The following is a 20,626-nucleotide window of genomic DNA, read 5'->3' on the forward strand; positions in this document are numbered from 1 at the left end:
AGAGTATAATGAATATATATTTTTGGATAAAGATACAATATAAGTATCAAAAATGGGGAGGGTGATTGAGGGACTTCTTGCTATGGGGGCATTAAGAAGTCAGTGGGAAAAAACACATATAGAGGCTGGCCCAGTGATGTAGTGTTTAAGTTTGTGTGGTCTGCTTCAGCGGCCCAGAGTTTGCAGGTTCAGATCCCGGGCATGGACCTAGCACCATTCATCAAGCCACACTGTGGCAGCATCCCACATAAAATAGAGGTAGATTGGCATGGATGTTAGCTTAGCAACAATCTTCCTCAAGCAGGAAGAGCAAGATTAACAGATGTTAGCTCAGGGCCAATCTTCCTCACACACATGAACACATACACACAAAGATATAAAGCTGAAAAATTTTGTTAAAAACAATCATTTCAGGGCCCTGGAAATTGACCAAAGGCAAACATTTAATAGAGAAGCATTTCTTCTAGAAAAACCACTAGAGTTTCAGTAAGAACAGTAGGAGTCTTTAGCCTTCTTGCCTAGGGATCCTTCCATCCCTTTCCCCAGCTTGGTTGGTCACAAATGGAGTCTTACCATCTAGGAGCTGGCTGCAAAAACCAGCAGCTTTTCTTCCAGAAGAGGCAGACTTACACTAGGTCTGAAGGCAGAAATCCTTCACTTTCTGCCGACAGGGAGAAACTTGAAGGAAACAGAGCAAAACTGAAGCCTGGTTAGCTTGGCTTTGTGGTCCCATTCAGGATGAGTGGCAGACCATATAGACATTTAACACAAAGATCTTGGAAATTAGAGAGTCACAAAAAGTGGAGAATATTTCTCTAGATATCCTGGGCTGACTGGGAAATTACACACATGAGTTGGGGAGATCTGAGAGAACCTAGTGAAAAGTAAAAGCCAAGGGTAGACTGTATAACTGACGGCAACTTTGAATGCACTCCCTAAAACACACACACACACACACACACCTATGTGTAGAGGATGGAAGCCTAATGGCTTGAGGCATTTGAACACAACCTTTGCCAAACTTATCGTGGACCAACAAAGTGGCTTTGCCAATGCAGGGGCAACTCCTTGGAACCCAAACTAAAAACATAAGAATTAGAATAAAAAGCTGAGCAGAGATATCAATGGCCACACACTACAAAGGAGATAGATTTTGAAACTTAAGCATGGGTTACTAAAATTAAAAAAAAAAAACTCCCACAGAATCTAGAGTTGTCACATTATATTTTTTTAAATGTCCAGTTTTTGACAAAATATTATGAGACATGAAAGAAACAAGAAAGTGTCATCCATACTTAGGAAAAAAGTAGCTAATTGAACCTGACTCTGAGTAGACCCATATATTGGATTTAACAGACTTTGAAGCAGGTATTATAAGTATGTTCAAAGTATTAAAGCAAAATATGATGACAATGACTCAATAAATAGGGAATCTTAGTTAAGAAACAGAAAATGATAAAATGAACCACATTATCGTTCTAGAGTTGAAAAGTTAATAACACAAATGAAAAATTCACTAGAGATTCTCAACAACAAATTTGCTATGGTGGAATAAAGAATCAGCGTATTTGAATATTGATCAATATAAATTATCTAACCTCAAGAACAGGGAGAAAGAGGTTTGAGAGAAAATGAACAGAGCTTCAGAGCTATATAGGACAATAACAAGTGTCCTAACACATATGTAGTGGGAGTCATAGAGGGAGAGGCGAAAGAGAGGGAGACAGAACAAATATTTGAAGAAATAATGGCCAAAAACTTCACATATTTGATTTTTAAAAATTTCCCCCCAAATTAGTCTATACATTCAAGAATGTTAAAACTCACAGAAGATAAACACAAAGAGACATCAACCTAGGCACATCATAATCAAACTGCTGAAAGCCAAAAACAAAGAGAAAATTATGAAAGGAGCAGTTGGAATCAGCAAGGAGAAACAACAACAAAACTCATCACACGCAGGTGGCCAATAACATGATTAATGGTTCACTTCTCACCAGAAACAATGGAGGTCAGAAGACAAGTTCAAAACACTGAGAGAAAAAACAGAATATGGAATATGAATTCCATATTCAGCTAAATTGTGCTTCAAGAATAAAAATGAAAAAAAAATGAGGGAATTCATTGCAAGTAGATTTGTCCTGTATGAAATTCTAAAATAAGTCCCTCAGATAAATTGTGTTATATTCATACAATGGATTCTAAACAGCAATAAAGAGGAAGGAGTTACTGATACATGCATAAATTTCAAAAACATCATGCTAAGTGAAAAAAACACCACACTCAAGAATCACACACTGTATGATTATGTTTCCATGAAATTCTGAAAAAAAAGGCAAAACTATAGTGACAGAAAATCAATGGCTGCTTGAGGCTGTGGGGAGAGGGAGAGAATTGACTGCAATAGGATATAGAGTGCTTTTGGGAGTGATGGAAATGTTTTATATCTTGATTGTGATGGTATTTACACAATTATACGCTTGTCAAAACTCATTGAACTGTTAATTTCAAATGGATAGATTTTATTATATATAAATTATTCTTTAATAAACCAGAAAAAAAGGAAAAAAAAGGTAAGTCCTTCAGGCTGAAAGGAAATGACACCAAAGAGTAGCTTCAATCCATGTGATGAAATGGAGAGCACAGGAGATGGTAAATATATGGGTAAATATGAAAGACTATATATATTTTTTCTCTTCTTTTAATTTCTTTAGAACATGAAACTCTTTAAAGGATTAATTGTAGTGCTGTATTATTGGGTTTGTTATGGATATATAATATCACATATATGTGCAGTTTATTATATATATTATACATATTACACATATAAATAATATATATGAACTATATTTGACAATAATAATAAAAGGAGGAGATGTGCTGAAGCAAAAAAAAAAAAAAAAAAAGAGAAAAAATGAACATAGAAACAGACACATAAATGATCTTGACACTGGAGTTATCCAACAAGGAGATTAAAATAACTCTTCTTAATATATTCAAGGACATAGAGAAAAAGATGAACGAAGTAAATGAAAACATGGATAATTTCATCACAGAATTAAAAAACCTATCAAAAACAATAACTTAAAAATATAGTATCAGAAATTAAGAACTAATTTGATGGGTTGAAAACTTACTGGATATCACAAAAGATAGCATTCGTTAGTTGGAAAATAGGTCAATGGAAAATTTCTAAACTGAAACACAGAAAGGAAAAAAAAGTAGAAAATATAGATAAAATTAGTAGGGATATATAAAAATATAAATTTAGGCACTCTTTTTCACACTAACAACCTAACATCACAAATTTGAATGCTAATAAAAAAACATGCAAGTGTTAGAAATAACATGAGAGAATTCCTACATAATCAGAAAACAGGAAAATTTTTTCTTAATTATGACTCAAAATTAAGACCAAAAAAGAAAAAGAGTAATAGATTTCATTTCATAAAAGTAAGAATTATGCTGCATTGGAAATACCATAAGAAAGTAAGGATAGATGACAAAATGGAAAAATATTTGCAACTTATATCACAAAGAGTGAATAGCTTATAGCAGGACATTTTCAGCATAATAAGGATGACAACTATAACGTATTGAAACTCATCAGATGTTTAAATTCGTATGAATTCATGATACTTAACACAAAATACCTATTGGTCACCTTCTAACAATACTAGTGAATCAACTCACTTTTAAAACTGGTGAATAGGGGCTGGCCCCATGGCCGAACTGTTAAGTTCATGTGCTCCACTTCAGTGGCCCAGGGTTTTGCCAGTTTGGATCCTGTGCACAGACATGGCACCGCTCATCAAGCCATGCTGAGGCAGCATCCCACATGGCACAACTGGAGGGACCTACAACTAGAATATATAACTATGTACTTGGGGTCTTTGAGGAGAAGAATAAGAACAAGAAAAAAAGAAGATTGGCAACAGTTAGCTCAGGTGCCAATCTTTAAAAAAAAACAACTGGTAAATAAAGAGAAAGAATTAAGTATCTGTTCTGCTTTTCTTATACAAACTGCACATCTAATAAATAATGTGCAATTGGTTGATGAGATGTTTCTTTTTATAGGGCTACTTCAGATGATAAATGAAGGAACGATAGAATTAGAACATCACTATATGGCAACCCATTAAGAATCAATGGATGTAGGCAATACACATCAGCAGGTGTTAACATCACACGACCAGAACTATGTGGCTCTGATGTAACTATAGAACATTATCTATGAAGTAGTCTTGCCAAAAAAACAAAATGCAAAAACAAAAACCTTAATGAAATGAAATCTCTATATCTAACTACAAAATGAAAGAGGAACATGGCCATACCATGCAGATGTGAGAGGAAAATACAGGCTGTGGGTAATTCTACAGCACATATTAAATTTGCTCAAAAGATCTCATCCAGATGGCAGTGTAAGCAGACTCTGAACTCATCTCCTCCCATGAACACAACCAGGTTACAATAATTTTTGGAAAAATTACGCTGGATAGAAAATTGAAAACTGGATAAAAAGAACCCCCACAAGAAGGGACAGTCCTGACTAAGGCAGCAGGGGCAGAAATTCCTGCTGGAGAGAAAAAAGTCACCTTTGGGAGCAGCAGAGTTTCTCAGACAGTCAGGTGGGAGCCACACTAAGGTATGCAGCCCTCCCTGGAGGAGTGAGTTCCGGAGAGGGGGCCGATACTGCTCTAAGCATCCTTTAGACTCAGCACAACTGAGACAAGGGTCTTACTATCTAGCTTTGCTGGCTATTAACTGCAGCAAGGAATACCCCCAGAAAAGCTATTGGACAAGAGCTGAAAAGACCTGGATCTTAAAGGGCCGATGCACAAACTCACCCATCTCAGCAACTTAAAATCATCAGAGAGAAGGCTGACAGTCCTTTGGTGAAAAGAGACTCACCTGGTGGGCTCTGGGGGCATCTCAGTGAGAGGAGGGACCTCTCCAGAGACTGAGACATTGATGGGGACCATTGTTCTGACCTGGTCCAGGCATGTTGATGCAGACCCCAGGAGACGCCATTGAGGTTCTTCTCCTGGCTGTTAACCCAGGAGGCTGCCACACCCACTAGAGTGCAGATTTAATCCAGTTCAGCCAGGGCAGGCAGCCTGCCCTAGGGCCCAACAGCAAGCCCTCAGGCTACTTGTCGGCCTGCATTGACTGGGTGCCTTGATCCTCTACAGGCAGGTGAGTGTGTCTGCCTCTGTGGGGCAGGGCCTGTGTGAGGACCACATGAACTGTGGGGGGCATTGGTGGAGAGGTGGGGGCCTCTGCAGTGGGGCGTTGGGGTATGCTCCAGGGGGTTGGGAAGTGTGCACAGACCAGGACTGTGTTGAGGGTGTGTGTGGTCCTGTGGGGCTGGGGGGCTGAGGCTCATCAGCGGCAGAAAACCTGTGCTTCACAAATAGCCGTAAAGAAGATCACCCGCACCTTCCAAAGCCTGAACCAACTGAGTGCTCCCACGCCAAGGGCAAGCCCCATACAGCTGTACTCCTAAGAGAATTGACAACAGCCTTGTAGGCCTGAGGCCTATAGCAACTGTAAGCCCCTGAGCCTAGCAACCAGCTATACTGGGTACCTACCCAATTAACAGGAAAACTGAAACAGGAATGTGCTGTTAGACCTTGTAGCCAATGGTGCTGAGACTCCCCAAATTGGATTTACAAACAGCTGGCTAGGGAAGGAAAGACTAGACTCTCTGTGTACCTGCATTAATAGCAACCCTTCCACAGCAGAAGGACACAAGTAGCCCACAAAGGGGTCATTCCTGGATCTTTTGGACTGATGACGAGAGGGAAGCACACTGCTGGGCCTCAAAGGCATCTCTTACATAAGGCCACTTCTCCAAGATCAGGAGGCATAGCTGACTCACCTACTACAAAGAAAATAGCACAGAGAAAGAGGCATAATGAGGAGCCAAAGGAATACAAGGGAACAGGACAAAACCCCAGAAAAAGGACTAAATGAAACAGAAATAAGCAACCTACCTGACAAAGAGTTCAAACAAAATCTCATAAGGATGCTCACAGATATTAGGAGAAGACTGGATGAACACAGTGAGCTCATCAACAAAGAAGTGGAAAATATAAAAAAGAAACAATCATAAATGAAGAATACAATACTGGAAATGAAAAATTCACTAGAGGAACTCAATAGCAGAGTAGAGGATACAGAACGGATCTGCAAGCTAGATGAAATACTAGTGGAAATCACCCAAGCAGAACAGAAAAAAGAGAAAAGAATTAGACAGAATGAGAACAGTCTAAGGGAACTCTGCAACAATATCAAGTGCACTAACATTCGTATTATAGGTGTCCCAGAAGGAGAAGAGAGAGACAAAGGGTCAGTAAATTTATTTCAAGAAATAATAGATGAAAATTTTCCTAATCTAAGGAACGAAACAGACATTCAAGTACAGGAAGCACAGATAGCTCCAAACAAGATAAGCCCAAAGAGGCCCACACCAAGACACATTATAGTTAAAATGTCCAAAGTTAAAGTTAAAGAGAGAATCCAAAAAGCAGCAAGAGAAGGGCAACAAGTGAAATACAAAGGAAAACCCATAAGGTTATCAGTGGACTTCTCAGCCGAGACCCTACAGGCAAGAAGAGAATGGCATGATGTATTTAAAGTACTAAAAGGAAAAAACCTACACCCAAGAATACTCTATCCATCAAGGTTGTCATTCAGACTGGAAGGAGAAATAAAGAGTTTTCCAGAGAAGCAAAAATTAAAGGAGTTTATTACCAAGAAACCAGTTCTACAAGAAATGCTGACGGGACTTATTTAAGTTGGAAAGTGATGACCACAAATAGCAATAAAAAATTATCAAAAAAAATAACCCCCTCAAAAAAACCAGGCATTAAAATCACTGGTAAAGGTAAAAATATAGTAAAGGTAGCAGATCAACCACCTGTGAAGATAAGATGAAGGTTAAAAGACAGGAGTACTAAAATTACCTATTTCAATGATAAGAAGGTAATGGATAGACACACACAAGAGATTATATATTATTTTAAAAACATAAAATGTGGGAGGAGTGGAGTGAAAAAGAGCTTTTAGAAAGAGGTTAAGCTAAAGAGTCTATCAACTTGATATAGACTGTTAAATGCATAGAATATGATATAGGTTCCTCATGGTAATCACAAATCAGAAACCTACAATAAGTAAGCGAATAAGTAAGACAAAAGAAATCAAACACATTACTAAAGAAAGCCATGAAACCACAAGGGAAGAGAGCAAGAGAAAAAGAAAGGAACAGAGAAGAACTACTAAAACAACCAGAAAAAAAGTAACAAAATGGCAATAGATATATATTTATCAACAGCTACTTTAAATGTCAATGGACTAAACACTCCAATCAAAAGGCTGGGCAACTGGATAAAAAAACAAGGCCCATATACATGTTACATACAAGACACACTTCAGACCTGAAGACACTCACAAACTGAAACCATGCAAGTTCTAGAAGAAAACATAAGCAGTACGCTCTTTGACATCAGTCTGAGCAGCATATTTTCAGGTACCATGTGTGACAGGGCAAGGGAAACAAAGGAAAAAATAAACAAATGGGACTACATCAAACTAAAAATCTTCTGCACAGCAAAGGAAACCATCAACAAAACGAAAAGACAACCTAACAATTGGGAGAAGATATTTGCAAACCACATATCAGATAAGGGGTTAATATCCAAAATATACAAAGAACACATATATCTCAACAACAAAAAAACCAACAACCCAATTAAAAAATGGGCAAAAGATCTGAACAGAGATTTCTCCAAAGAAGATACACAGACAGCCAACAGGCATATGAAAAGATGCTCAACATCATTAGCTATCAGGGAAATGCAAATCAAAACTACAATGAGGTATCACCTCACTCCGGTCAGAATGGCTGTAATTAACAAGACAGGAAACACTAAGTGTTGGAGAGGATGTGGAGAGATGGGAACCTTTGTACACTGCTGGTGGGAGTGCAAACTGGTGCAGCCACTATGGAAAGCAGTATGGAGTTTCCTCAGAAAATTAAGAATAGATCTACCATATGATCCAGCTGTCCCACTACTGGGTATTTATCCAAAGAACTTGAAAACAGAAATGCATAAAAATACATGCAGTCCTATGTTCATTGCAGCATTATTCACAATAGCCAAGACTTGGAAGCAACCTAGGTGCCCATCAAGGGATGAATGGATAAAGAAGATGTTGTATATATACATAATGGAATACTACTCAGCCACAAGAAATGATGAAATCTGGCCATTTGTGACAACATGGATGGACCTTGAGGGTATTATGCTGAGTGAAATAAGTCAGAGGGAGAAAGTCAAATACCATATGATCTCAGTCATAAGTAGAAGATAAAAATAAAGACAAACAAACACATAGCAATGGAGATTGGATTGGTGGTTACTACAGGGGAAGGGAGGGGGACGGCAAAAGGGGGATTAGGCTCACATGTGAGGAGATGCACTATAATTAGTTTTTGAGTGGTGAGCATGATGTAATCTACACAGAATTTGAGATATATTACTATGTACATCTGAAAGCTATATAATGTTATAATCCAATGTTACTGCAATAAAAAAAAGCAAAAAAAAATTTACTCAACAAATACACTGCGAAGGAAAAATGAGAACTATAACAGCCTTCAGTTTAAAAGAGACTTATCAAATGATCACGATACATTGAGTTTATTTGGATCTTAGTTTAAACAAAGCATAACAATAAAAATAATGAGGCTGATTGAGTATTTGATGCTATTAAGGACTTACTAGTTTTTTAGTTCTGGCAGTGGCATTATGGCTATATTTTTTACAACGTCCTTATCTTGTAGAGATTTCTTCTAAAATGAATAGGATATCTTGGATTTTCTTCAAAGTAATCTGGGAGGGGGCAGTTGATACGGGTTTAAATGAGACGAGATTGCCTATGGGTTGATAATTGTTGAAGCTGTATGTTCAGTACATGAGAGTTCATGATACTATTCTGTATAATTTTTCATATGTTTGAAATTTTCAACAATTAGAAGTTTTTAAGTTTTTTCACAAATCACCTAAAATCATCTCCAGTTCTGCCAGCTATATGTAAGTAACACACTTTGTGAACAACTAAACATTCCCTCTCTTCCTAGATTCACTGCTGTTATCTTCTAATCCAGGGGTTGTAAAACTATGGTCTGTGGGCTGAATCTGGCTTGCTGCCTGATTTGGTAAGCAAAGTTCTATTGGAACTCAGTCAGGTCTGCTGATTTATATATTGTTTATAGGTACTTTCACACTACGATGGCAGAGTTCAGTAGTTGTGACTAAGACTGAGACCACAAAGTCTAACAATATTTACTATCTGGCCCATCAGAGAAAAAGTTTGTTGACTCCTGTTCTCATCTCTCAACCATCATCCATTATTATTTGAATATGTTGATATCTGGATTGCAATTCTCTTATCCCTAAACCCTGACATAATCCTGGGTGATTTCACTGACCATGCAGATGACCTATCCAATATCTGGCCTCTCAGTTCTTCCCACTGTCATCTCCACTGTCTCCACTCCATTTCAGCCACCTACTCTGACAATCACATCTTGGACCTTATCACCACACATAATTGCTCCGTCTACAAAATCACTAATTCAAATCTACAAACACCTCTTCTTCCAGTTTTTTTGTGCAATCAGTCCCATCTCAACTGCTCTGTGTCCTCCTTGGGTCTTTTAATGAGTTGATCTCTCTACCTTCTCTCAATCCACCAGCTTTCTCCTTTCTTTGATTCTCTCTTTATCTAACTAAAGTTCCATAGTCCATCATTTCAGTAACATTCTTGCTAATACTCCAAATCCCTTGGCTCTTTTTTTTTTTTTTTTTTTAAATCTATCTAAAGAGAATCCAACTGTGGTAGACTCCAACTATCTACGTTTTACTGCCCAGACCCAAGCAGCCAAGCACTGCTGGAGAAAGTCACAATGCAAATTGTTTCCACTACAATTTCATGCCATACTCAAACGGTTGTTCAACACTAACCAAAAACCCAAATACATTTACCTACTGGACTCATTTTCCCTCTCCCCATAGAAGCTACTTCAAACCTTCTCCAATCTCTTCTTCTGGAGCCTTCTCCTCACCTGGAGATGACTGTGTGACATTTTAGAGAAAATAGTAGAAGATGGAACCTCCCTCGTCACATGCACTCATCCTCGTTTCCTTCCCTCCTGTTACAGTAAAAAAACCTGCCCTTTTTTCCATTTCAGGATAGTCCTACTACTAGTGTAATGAATCTCGTTGTCCCCCTCTCCTAAACTTTAATTTATTTCTTTTTACCTTCTCAGTAATGTATTTGATGACTCTTTCAACTGTATCCTGCCCATTGGTTTTGAAGCATTAAATAAAACCACCGTCACTACTACCACAACGCCAAGGAAAACCTTCATTTGAGCACTCACGCCTTTCCCATTACTACTGACAAACTTCTTAGAAGTTGTGTCAGCATTTGCTATCTCCATTTCCTTCACTCCTGCTCGTGTCTCCTTTCCCCCCACTCTGAGTTCCAACTCTGTAATGCCACAAAAACAGCTCCCATTAAGGTAATTGATAACTTCCATGTTCCTAAGTACAATCCAGTAGCCATTTTATCCTCTCAGAAACATCAGAATTGAGGGCTACTCTGTTTATGAAATATTATCTTTCTAGGTTTTTGTGACCCAACTCTCCCCTGATTTACTCCTGCCTCTTTAGTTACTCTTTTGTATCCCTTGAAGATTCCTCTTTCTCCATTCATTGCCATGGACTCTGTTGAAGGGCCACATTGCATTTCTCACTTGATTTTCTCTGCCTAGATATATTTCTTCCACTCCCACACTCAGCACCTACACTCAGATGGCTCACCAATTTATATCTTCAGCTTAAACCTTTCTCCTAGGTCAGAAATTGTATATCCAGCTGTTTACCTGACATCTCCTGTGTGTCCCAACTTTAAGCCTAACTCAACATGCACAAACTCAAACTCAAAGTAATCCCTGCATAATCTGATCATCTTCTAGTGTTCCCTAACCCAGTGAGTAATTCCCCCGTTTTTTCTGTTCCACATATTTAAAACCAGAGCATCATCCTTGACACTGATTTTCATTCCTTACTCCATATACGCAATCCACCACCAAATCCGGTAGGATGAATCTCCTAAACATGTTTCCAATCTGAACATTTCTCTCTATCTACCTCATTGCCACATTTGTTTGCTTATTTGATTAATATCTGTCTCCTCCCATTGGACTTCATGATTCCTGAAGGCGGAGTCGTGTCTGTATTTTGCACCACTGCATCCTTGGTGTCTAGCACTCAAAAATATTTGTTGGATAAAGACTAAATACAAGAATTTAAGGAAAACCAGCATTCAAGTTTAAGAACAAACTATGCTGTAAGAATGGCACACAGATCAATGGAGCAGATTAGAGAGCCCAAAAATAAACCCATACATATATGATCAATTAATTTACAACAAAGGGGCCAAGAATATACGATGGGGAAAGGATAGCCTCTTCAATAAGTGGTGTTGTTAAAACTGGACAGCCACATGCAAAAGAATGAAACTGGACCATTATCTTACACCATACACAAAAATCAACTCAAAATAGATTAAAAACTTGAACCTAATTCCTGAAACCACAAAACTCCTAGATAAAAACCTTAGGGGTAAACCACTTGACGTTGGTGTTGGCAGTGAGTTTTTGGATTTGACATCAAAAGCAAAGGCAACAAAAAGCAAAAATAAAGTGGTACTACCTCAAACTAAAAAGCTTCTGCACAGCCAAAGAAACCATCAACAAAATGAAAGGGCAACGTAATGAATGGGAAAAATTATTTGCAAATCATATACCTGAAAAGGAGTCAATATCCAAAATATATAAAGAACTCACACAACTCAATAACAAAAAAATAAAAATCTGATTAAGAAATGAGCAAAAGAACTGAATAGACGTTTTTCCAAAGAAGCCCTCCAAATGGCCAACAGGTACATGAAAAGATGCTCAGCATCACTAATCATCAGGGAAATGCAAACCAAAACTGCAATGAGATATCACTTCACATCAGTTAGAACGGCTGTTAACAAAAAGACAAAAAATAAGAGTAGTTGATGAGGACATGGAGAAAAGGAATCTTTATACTTGGTTGGTGTAAATTGGTGCAGCCACTATAAAAAACAGTATAAAGTTTTCTCAAAAAATTAAAAATAGAACTATCACATGATCTGGCAATCCCACTTTTGTGTATACATTTGAAAGAAATGAAATCACTATCTCGGAAAGATATCTGCACCCCCATGTTCTTGCAGCCTTATTTACAACAGCCAAGACATGGAAAAAATCTAAGTGTCCATCTGTGGATGAATGGATAAAGAAAATATTTCAATATACAATGGAATATCATTCAGCCACAAGAAGGAAGGAAATCTTGCCATTTGTGATAAGATTGATGTATCTTGAGAGCATTATGCTAAGTGAAATAAGGCAGACAAAGACAAACACTGTGTGATGTCACTTATATGTGGAATCTAAAAAACAAAACTAAAGTAAGTTCATAGACACAAAGAACAGATGGGTGGTTGCCAGAGGCCAGAGGTGGTGGTAAAGTAGGAGAAGGGGTTGAAAAGGTACAAACTTCTAATTAGATGATAAGTTCTGAGGATGTAATGCACAGCATGGTGACTATAGTTAACAAACCTGTATTGTATATTTGAAAGCTGCTAGGAGAGTAGATCTTAAAAGTTCTCATCAAAAGAAAACGAATTGTAGCTATGTGAGGTGGTGGGTGTTAACTTGTTATGGTAGTCATTTTGAAATATATACATATATCAAATCCTCATGTTGCACACCTAAAACTAATGAATGTTATATGTCAATTATATCTCAATTAAATTGAAAAAAAAAAAAAGTCAAAGAACAAACTGTGCTTCTAGCCAGGGTAATAGTATGCAGTCAGACCGAGCTTATCAGGGTCATGTTATCAAGATTATATGGCTACTGTTACTACCACTTCTATTATCTTCTTCTTATGTTGTTATTGTTATTGCCTGCCCCTCCTTCTGTTACCAATACCCCTCCTCCTCCTCCTTCCAATAACAATATCAACAGCCCCCTAGGGCTTTTGTTCTAATCTGGGAAAGTAAAGCCACACTGTACTCTCATAACGGATTCTAATAACGACAAATTTTAAAATGCATCAAAATCTTACAAGCTGAAGCATTGTGGGATCCAGTAGCATTCAAATTAAGGAAACCTCAGTTACAATAACCCAAGGTTTAATCAGAGAATGGAAAAAGAAGCAAATGCCAAACTGACTATTACAGTCCCACCTCACGCACAGCCTCAGCACTAACTCACAGGAAGAAAATACTGCGGGAGAGAACGGAGTCCCCTCTCAGCTGCGCCCTCGGGGAGCATAGGGACAGGATGTAGACACACACTGTTTTGTGGGCAGACAGGGGAAGAGAGCAACTCAGATGACACACAAAGGAAACAGGAAGAGGTCCTAACCACCTCTGGTCCCTCAGCACCTCACATTTAGATTCTTGTACATCACTTCAGTTTGCACTGGATTCTGTACCTCATAAGTGTTTGCTCTTTATTTGTGCTTTGCTTATCCAGCTGTCCTGTAAACTTGAAGCTTGCACAGGGATGTAAGAGAAAAATGGCACAAGTGAGAGGAGAAGAAGGGAGAGAAGATCGAAAGCATAAAGAAGAAAAAGCTGTGTCATTGGGTGGGGACTTGGCAAGGCTTTCCGCTGGCAGCTGCCTCGTCTGAGGTCAGTGTCTACCCCTTAGCTCTACACTGGGCTTACACTTTTGGCCACTCCACGGTGAAGAATTTTTTTCCCTTTCTGTTTTGCTCTCTTCTATTTTGCTTCCTTTGTACCCAAATACACAATACCAGTACTATTTCTCTGATACTGAGGCCATTTTTTTTTCATCTGGTCCAGCGGACCAGCAGCAAAGTTACAATCAGAAGACTGAGAATTTTCCAACCACGCAGGATGTCGACATGGCTTCTGCCTCTCCAGCGATTTGCAGTTTTTAGCAGCAACAAGCTTGGCTCCCTTGGGTTGCCCATTATTTTAAGAAATATGCTTTCCTTAAAGGCAACACCACCCTCCTTTCTGGGTAATATACTACCTCACCTCCATTGCTGTCTTCATGTTGAGCCATCCCATATCCTGTTTCCTATAGGCTACACTAATCCATGTTGCCAATTCTCGATGGAGTAAACATTAGGGCCTCAGATACGCAATACTATATATAGTTTACTGATTTAGGCAGAAGGTACGAAATCTATATCTAAAGCCAAGGTCAGTGTGTACTTCTGCTAATGTATGGTGAATGTCGTGTTGGATTCCAAATTAGGCAAATATAAAGAGAGGGAGGAGGATTCTTTTATAATAAAAACTAAGAGATAGAGTTCACTCATTACTATTATTACTATTCTTGGTGAAAATTGTCATTTACCAAACCCTTACACTTTGGCAGTAACTATGCTAAATGCTTTACATGGATTATCTCATTTAATCATAAAAATAATGGTACGTATGAAGGAGGTACTATAATTATCCATATTCGTTATGTAAGGAAAAAAAAGGTTAGAGACTTGAAACAACTTGGCAAAGATGATATATACAGTAAAAGACAGAGCCAATCCTCAAACTCGTATAACTAAACATTATTCTATACAGGTCTCCTTATTTCTCTTTACTCAGCCCCATCCCAGCCCCAGTTGAGCTCAAGTTTTTTTTTTTTTCCTGGAAAACCTCAATGGAAGTAGGACTTTGTAAGGTCGTGGTGGAGGAGGCCCTGCCCTATAGGTGGGCTGTTTCGATTCCATGGTCCGATCTCTTGATTAGAAATAGAGAGGAGATGATAAATCTACACCTGCTCCTGTCCTGGGCAGCTCCATGCCTCCTTCAGCAGAACCCTCAGGAGTTAATTTTTGTTGTTTTTCTTATATTACCAGGCTACTTTGCCCCTGAGTTAAAAACATCCCATTTCCAGCGCATTTTCTGTTTGTTGGCATTCGTCTTCATTCTTTTCCATTAGTAGAAATGGAAATCATTTATTTTAGGACCAAGTAATTTAGGGTAGACATTATTATCATCATTTTGCAGATGGTCTCAGAGAAGTTACATGACAGGCCCCAGGTGAAATTCATTTCTAGCCAGACAGTAGCTAGATCTGAAACCAAGGATTCCTGCCTCCAAATGCAGGCCTCTAAAATGTGGTTGTGTGAATACTACGTGTCCAGCAGCCTCCTTGGCACCTTGACCTGCCCTATGCTAAATATATCCAAAGCCACTTCCATAAATTCCTGCACAAACCCGCTCTGCTTCCTTTGCCTCCCATCTCAGTGAATGGCACCACCATTCATGTATGTGTGCCAGGCACCTGGGTGTCACCTTCAATTTTTTTCTCTCCTTCACTCAGGCTGCAATTGTCCTATATCCCCTCTATTACCAAGTCATATTTGTTTTATGCCCAACTCATAAAATTTATCATTTTCTTTCTGTGTCTACCCAAACTACTGCTCTGTCTCCTCCGGGCTACTGGGATTGTCTTCTAACACGTCTCCACCTTTTCCTTCCTGTCCACCTTCACTGCATTCTCATGCTGAAGCCAGCATGATCTTTTTATAACACAAATACAATCAGTTGATAAATGTCACACCATCCTTTTGTTGAAAATACTTCAATATCTTCCTGTGGCTCTTAGATAAAAATTAAAACCTTGACATGGTTGAGAAGGTCTGGCATGGTCTGGTTCTTACCATATCTCCCACTTCATCCCTTAATCCCCCACGGCAGTCCCACCTGTATTTTTCCATTTCCTCAAACTCTACAAAGCGCTTCACACAAGTTGTGGGTCACTCACAAACATCCAACCTCCTAAATGATGTTAATTCTACTCAGTCTTCAGCTCTCAGCTCAGGTGTTGCTTTCTCAGGGTCAATTTGCCTGGCCTCTGTTATAGGCACTCTCACAAGATTTTTGTAGTCCTTGTGACTTATCACCGTTGCAATTTTACATTTACTTATGGAATTATTTGCTCAATTTCTGTCTTCTTTCCCAGGCAATGCCTCTTTCTGCTCAACTTTTGTGTACATAGCACCATGCCTAGCACATGGTTGGCTCATAATGCACATTTGTTGAACGAATGAGAACTGAATGAAAGCATGTGCTTCCTTCCCTCTACCAGTTACACTTACCATTTGTCTGAATAAGTAGGTTGTAGATTTTAGTCCAAATGCCCTCTGGATACAGAGTAAAGCTACATTCATACTTCCCCGTGAGTGAGGAGGACATGTTCCTTAAGTGCAGAGTCCACTGCGACACATTCCCAGGAATTTCTCTGTAAGTCACCAGTGACTTACAGGGACTCCCAATGGCACAGTAGGAACCATATTCGGGATGATAAAGGGCAATCAGGTCCAACTTATCAGTGAACTTGGACCATTGCATCTGCACCAAGAAGCCTTTCTTCCGTATTTGGCAGGTCAGGTTGACGTCAGAGCCAGGTAAAGCATAAACGTCTTCTTCTGCATTGAACATTTCTTCCCACACCCCTGAAAAGGAAGGACATGAGCCATCAGTTTGTATGATTCATATGAAGCGACTCTTAATTAAAAACCTTGGCTACTTTGGTGAGGCAAGGGAGCAACTGAGGAATTTTCTCCCTGGCTGCCTTAGGTGTAGGAGAGAGCTTGTTCTGGATAAAAAAGCATGAGACTCCATACAAATGAGGAGACATTAGCTTAAGGACACTAGAGGAACTTATTGACTTCTGAATATCCATCTTTCTGTCTGTTAGTCTGTCCAAAAAATATTCTAAGGTCTCTGACTACCTATGAACAAAACTTAAGCCTCTTTAAAAGTTGAAGCCCATCAGCAAATTTATGGCAACTCTTCTTACAATGAGTACAATTGGCTTTTTTGGTTATGAATCAAGAGCTCCATATTACACACAAACAGTATTTTCTGAAACTGAAAAAATAATAGATATATAGCCTAGGCTTTTGCACAGGCTAGCTTGTTCAATCCTCACACACCAAAGAGTGATGCTGCTAACATTCTTTATCAAAGGGGAAACTGAGGCACAGAGAGACTAAGTGATTTGCTTAAAGTCACATCTCAGGAAAAGACCATGAATTCAGTTGCCTAGAGTCTGTGCTCATAACTGTCATAACCTCCAAACTGCCTCCCAGATTGGTTGAGAAGAGTAAGAAACTTCACATTCAAGATATGAGGACCAAAGGGCCTTCCTTTCCATATAGTTAGAATTCCTGAGGAAAGGAGGGGAGAAAATATCTCAGGCAGAGGTTCCACCAAAGATAAACCATTAGTCGGTATCATCTATAAGCAACACTTTGAAATACTAGACACAAAGAAGAAGATTCTCTCCCATCTGCTCTCTGGCCAAATGGTACAGGGCATTTAATACATGTTAAACATTGAGCCTTTGACATCCTTTCAATAGTGTAGCCCCAGTTTTAGAATTAGCATAGAATACTCTTACAGGAATGATATATTATTGTGACAAGTACCACTGAAGCTCACAAAGGGAAAAGATAAAAAGATGACAAGCAACTGAGAAGAAACAATGCTCTCAAAGGTACTTGACAAATGGGAATTATTACACTTTTATGGATGCAAAACCTTGGGTAGGCAGAGGTTAGTACAGCTTAATGTAGCTCCCTGTGAGCTCTCCTTTGCCTGATAACATGCCTCTGATCCTATCTACAGCATTATATTCCAAAGTCTCCTTTGATTTAGAAATTCTCCTTAAAACCTTCGTAGCTCTATCTGAAAAGCACAGTTAATTCTTAAGACACTCAGGCTCACTGTAATGCCCGCATGCAACGGAATGCAGAACAAATCTTTCCTCTTGCTATTTCTAATTAGGGCCTTTAGGCACTGGTTCCCACTGTCGTAGGGACCCACTTTGTCTCTGAGGTCCATACCTACACATGCCTCATTAAAATTCAATGTATGTTCAACACCCAAAGACATTAATATTTGGAAGAGAAACGCTTGTTATATCTGAAAGAAAAAGGATCTTTGAGAGAGAGAAAAAGTTCAGCAAAGATCTCTGAGCATCGATGCCTTTGTGATTCTTTTGGTATTCTGGAGTTGTTCTGACTACCGTTTGGAGAGCATTTCATTTCCAAGAAACACAATTTCCCAGTTACTCCAGAGATCCTCTTAGAAAGGAAATGGGTGAAAATGTCTCAGAGCAGTGGCACAAACTACTCGTTCCCTTCCTGTTTTTAGTGTTCGTTAGTAATCATTTCTAGACTCTAACATCTCTCCGATAGCTGCCACTTAAACACATGACTGAAAACCGTAGTAATGATCTGCCTTCGGTGATCAACTTTGGCAGCAGTCACAGGCATTTTAAATGAACAGAGGCCCCAATCGCCCCTAAAGCAGCCGATTTGACAAGAAAGGACAACCGGAGGCCTTACCCCTGACAAAATGTATCTGGATGATGGAATAGACGGCACAGTATGTCCATTTTTTCTCCATCGTCGCCCGAAGACCTTATCTCAGCATTTCCATAATGATCGCAGAAGTCAATTGATGCTTTTAACGAAGGAAACTCCAGCCACCCTATTCGTGCTGAGAAACCCCAAATCTACCACATGCCTGGGGCTGTTTATCACTTGGCAAGACCCCAGGAAATGAAACGTAGACAGGAAAGCAATGTGGTTCAGAGCTAAGTATAACCTTCCACAGAACAATGTTGAAATTGTTCTCTGAAATCTTCTGTGTCACCTTCGTTAAAAGGCTTTTCAGAATCCGAAGATTCTCTCTTTCAGGATCCCTGTGTCAGTTAAGCTGCTTCTAAAATCCAAACAAAGGAAATCATGCAGAGCACTTCGTAATGTGCTTTTTATACATTTCTTTTCAAGAGTACAAAGTCATTTAACAAATGTGGGCTTCGTGTCTTTCATAATAGTTTTTCTGTTCAATTTTAAAATGTTTTCTTTCCAGAATTGCTCCAGGGTGAAAGAATAAAGAATTAACACATTTAATTTTAATAAAATCTGAAAAGTAACAGAGGGTAGCATCAGCTATCATACTGAGTTTTCTTGTCTCCCCTCTTGCAAGGAAACCACACTTCCTGGGCAGGGAGACGTGAAGGTTTCTTTTCCACCCTTGTCTCAGACAGGCTAAAGGTCAGGTAGGGACATCTCCCACCCTGATGGCTGGAGGCCTTTTTCGCTGGCAGCAGAAGAGCTTGTCTGCACCTCAGCCAGAAACCATGTAGAGCAAGGCCGAATGAATCAGAATGCAAAGGCAGAGATCCCCTACCTCGGGCAGACACCAGGCCTGCCATATTGCCCAGTTAATTCCATTGACAGAGGACTCAGACTAGGGTTCAGAGAAGAGACTCCTAGCACCTGATGACTGTTTCCTGCCAGAAACGAATGTACTGGTTTTCCAGCTTTGGATAAAATAGGCCCTCTTCACCTTCCAACATTTAAAAGACAAGCATTAGGCTGAGGACTACAGCTTAAGTTTACAACAAAGAATAAAAGCGAATCACTATGTGTCTACATACCACCATATGAACGATTGGTGAAATATTCTGCGACTCTAATTTCACTACTACAATAGAGGCATCATCAGCAAGCCTCAAGACGAATATGAGAAGGCTGAGCTGTGTTTCTGAGGTGATTACTCTTTCAAGGTCAGAGGGAGATGATTTTGGCCAGGCTGTCATCATGTATCATGTCATCGTGTATCATGACATTGTGTCATGTTGTCATGTGTGTACTTATCTGTCCCTATGCAAGGCCCTGGGGGGAGTATGGATGATGATGAGACATAAGGCGTGGCCCTTGCCATTCAGGAGGTTAGAATTTAGCTGGGAGAACAGAGATTTGCATATGGTGAAACAAGAGCTACAGAATCAATTTTAATGGAATCCTTGCCTCTCATTGGGGTTGGGCCGCCCCAGGCGCCTGTTCAATGGTTACTGGGCAGATCTGCCTTCTCTGGCTGTGATTCAGAGCTTGGTTCATGGTTTTTAAACCTAGAAACCTCTGTGTCCTGGAGTCATCAGATTTGACTAGTTTTCCTTTGGGACTCACCCAGGCTCTAAGAGAAGAAAAATTTCAGACACCCACAGAATATTAATTGAATGCACCTGGTGTCCCGCAGCCGCACAACCCAGGAGACAGCCCCTCCATGGCTGTTTGCATGCAGCAGGTGGCAGCAACACGCCGCACACCAGCACAGCTGACCCAGGTGGTGGGAATTGCCTCCACTGCTTTTCAATCCTGATAATACTTTCTAAAGGCCCTTTCAGCGTGGCGATAGGCATTCTCTATACTTAAAAATAACTCTTCTATGGAAGTCAGGAAAATCTCTTCTATTATCCTCCCTGCTCACCAAATCCCAAATGCACAGCATTTCTTCTGCCGTAGATTGGAGTCTGCTGCATATAAAGAGAAAACAGAAGCAGCCAGTTTCACACACAAAAAGAAATCCTGAACTTCTTGAACTTCAGAGGCAAATTCAATTATTTACAAAGAGAAGCAGGGGCACACATTATTTCTGCTAGAGGCAAGCCATAATT

General features: G+C 39.4%; 1 protein-coding gene across 5 annotated transcripts in view; it reads right to left on the bottom strand.

The window, feature by feature from the left end:
* CD96 (CD96 molecule) overlaps nucleotides 1–18,908 on the bottom strand; it is an 86,910-nt gene extending 68,002 nt beyond the window's left edge. For 2 of the 5 annotated variants that reach the window (XM_070582761.1, XM_070582762.1), the window contains exons 1-2: nucleotides 18,507–18,723; nucleotides 16,251–16,607 (exon numbers count right to left, since the gene is read on the bottom strand). In XM_070582761.1, coding sequence (XP_070438862.1) covers nucleotides 16,251–16,607; nucleotides 18,507–18,567 — 418 coding nt within the window. In that variant the 5' untranslated portion in view covers nucleotides 18,568–18,723. Of the gene's footprint in view, nucleotides 1–16,250; nucleotides 16,608–18,506 lie in introns of all 5 variants that reach the window. The other 3 variants (XM_008530478.2, XM_070582758.1, XM_070582759.1) reach the window with 3 other exon arrangements.
* Between the last annotated feature and the right edge of the window lie 1,718 nt (nucleotides 18,909–20,626).

The sequence above is a fragment of the Equus przewalskii genome, chromosome 18 (assembly GCF_037783145.1).
Source record: "Equus przewalskii isolate Varuska chromosome 18, EquPr2, whole genome shotgun sequence".
NCBI lineage: Eukaryota > Metazoa > Chordata > Mammalia > Perissodactyla > Equidae > Equus > Equus przewalskii.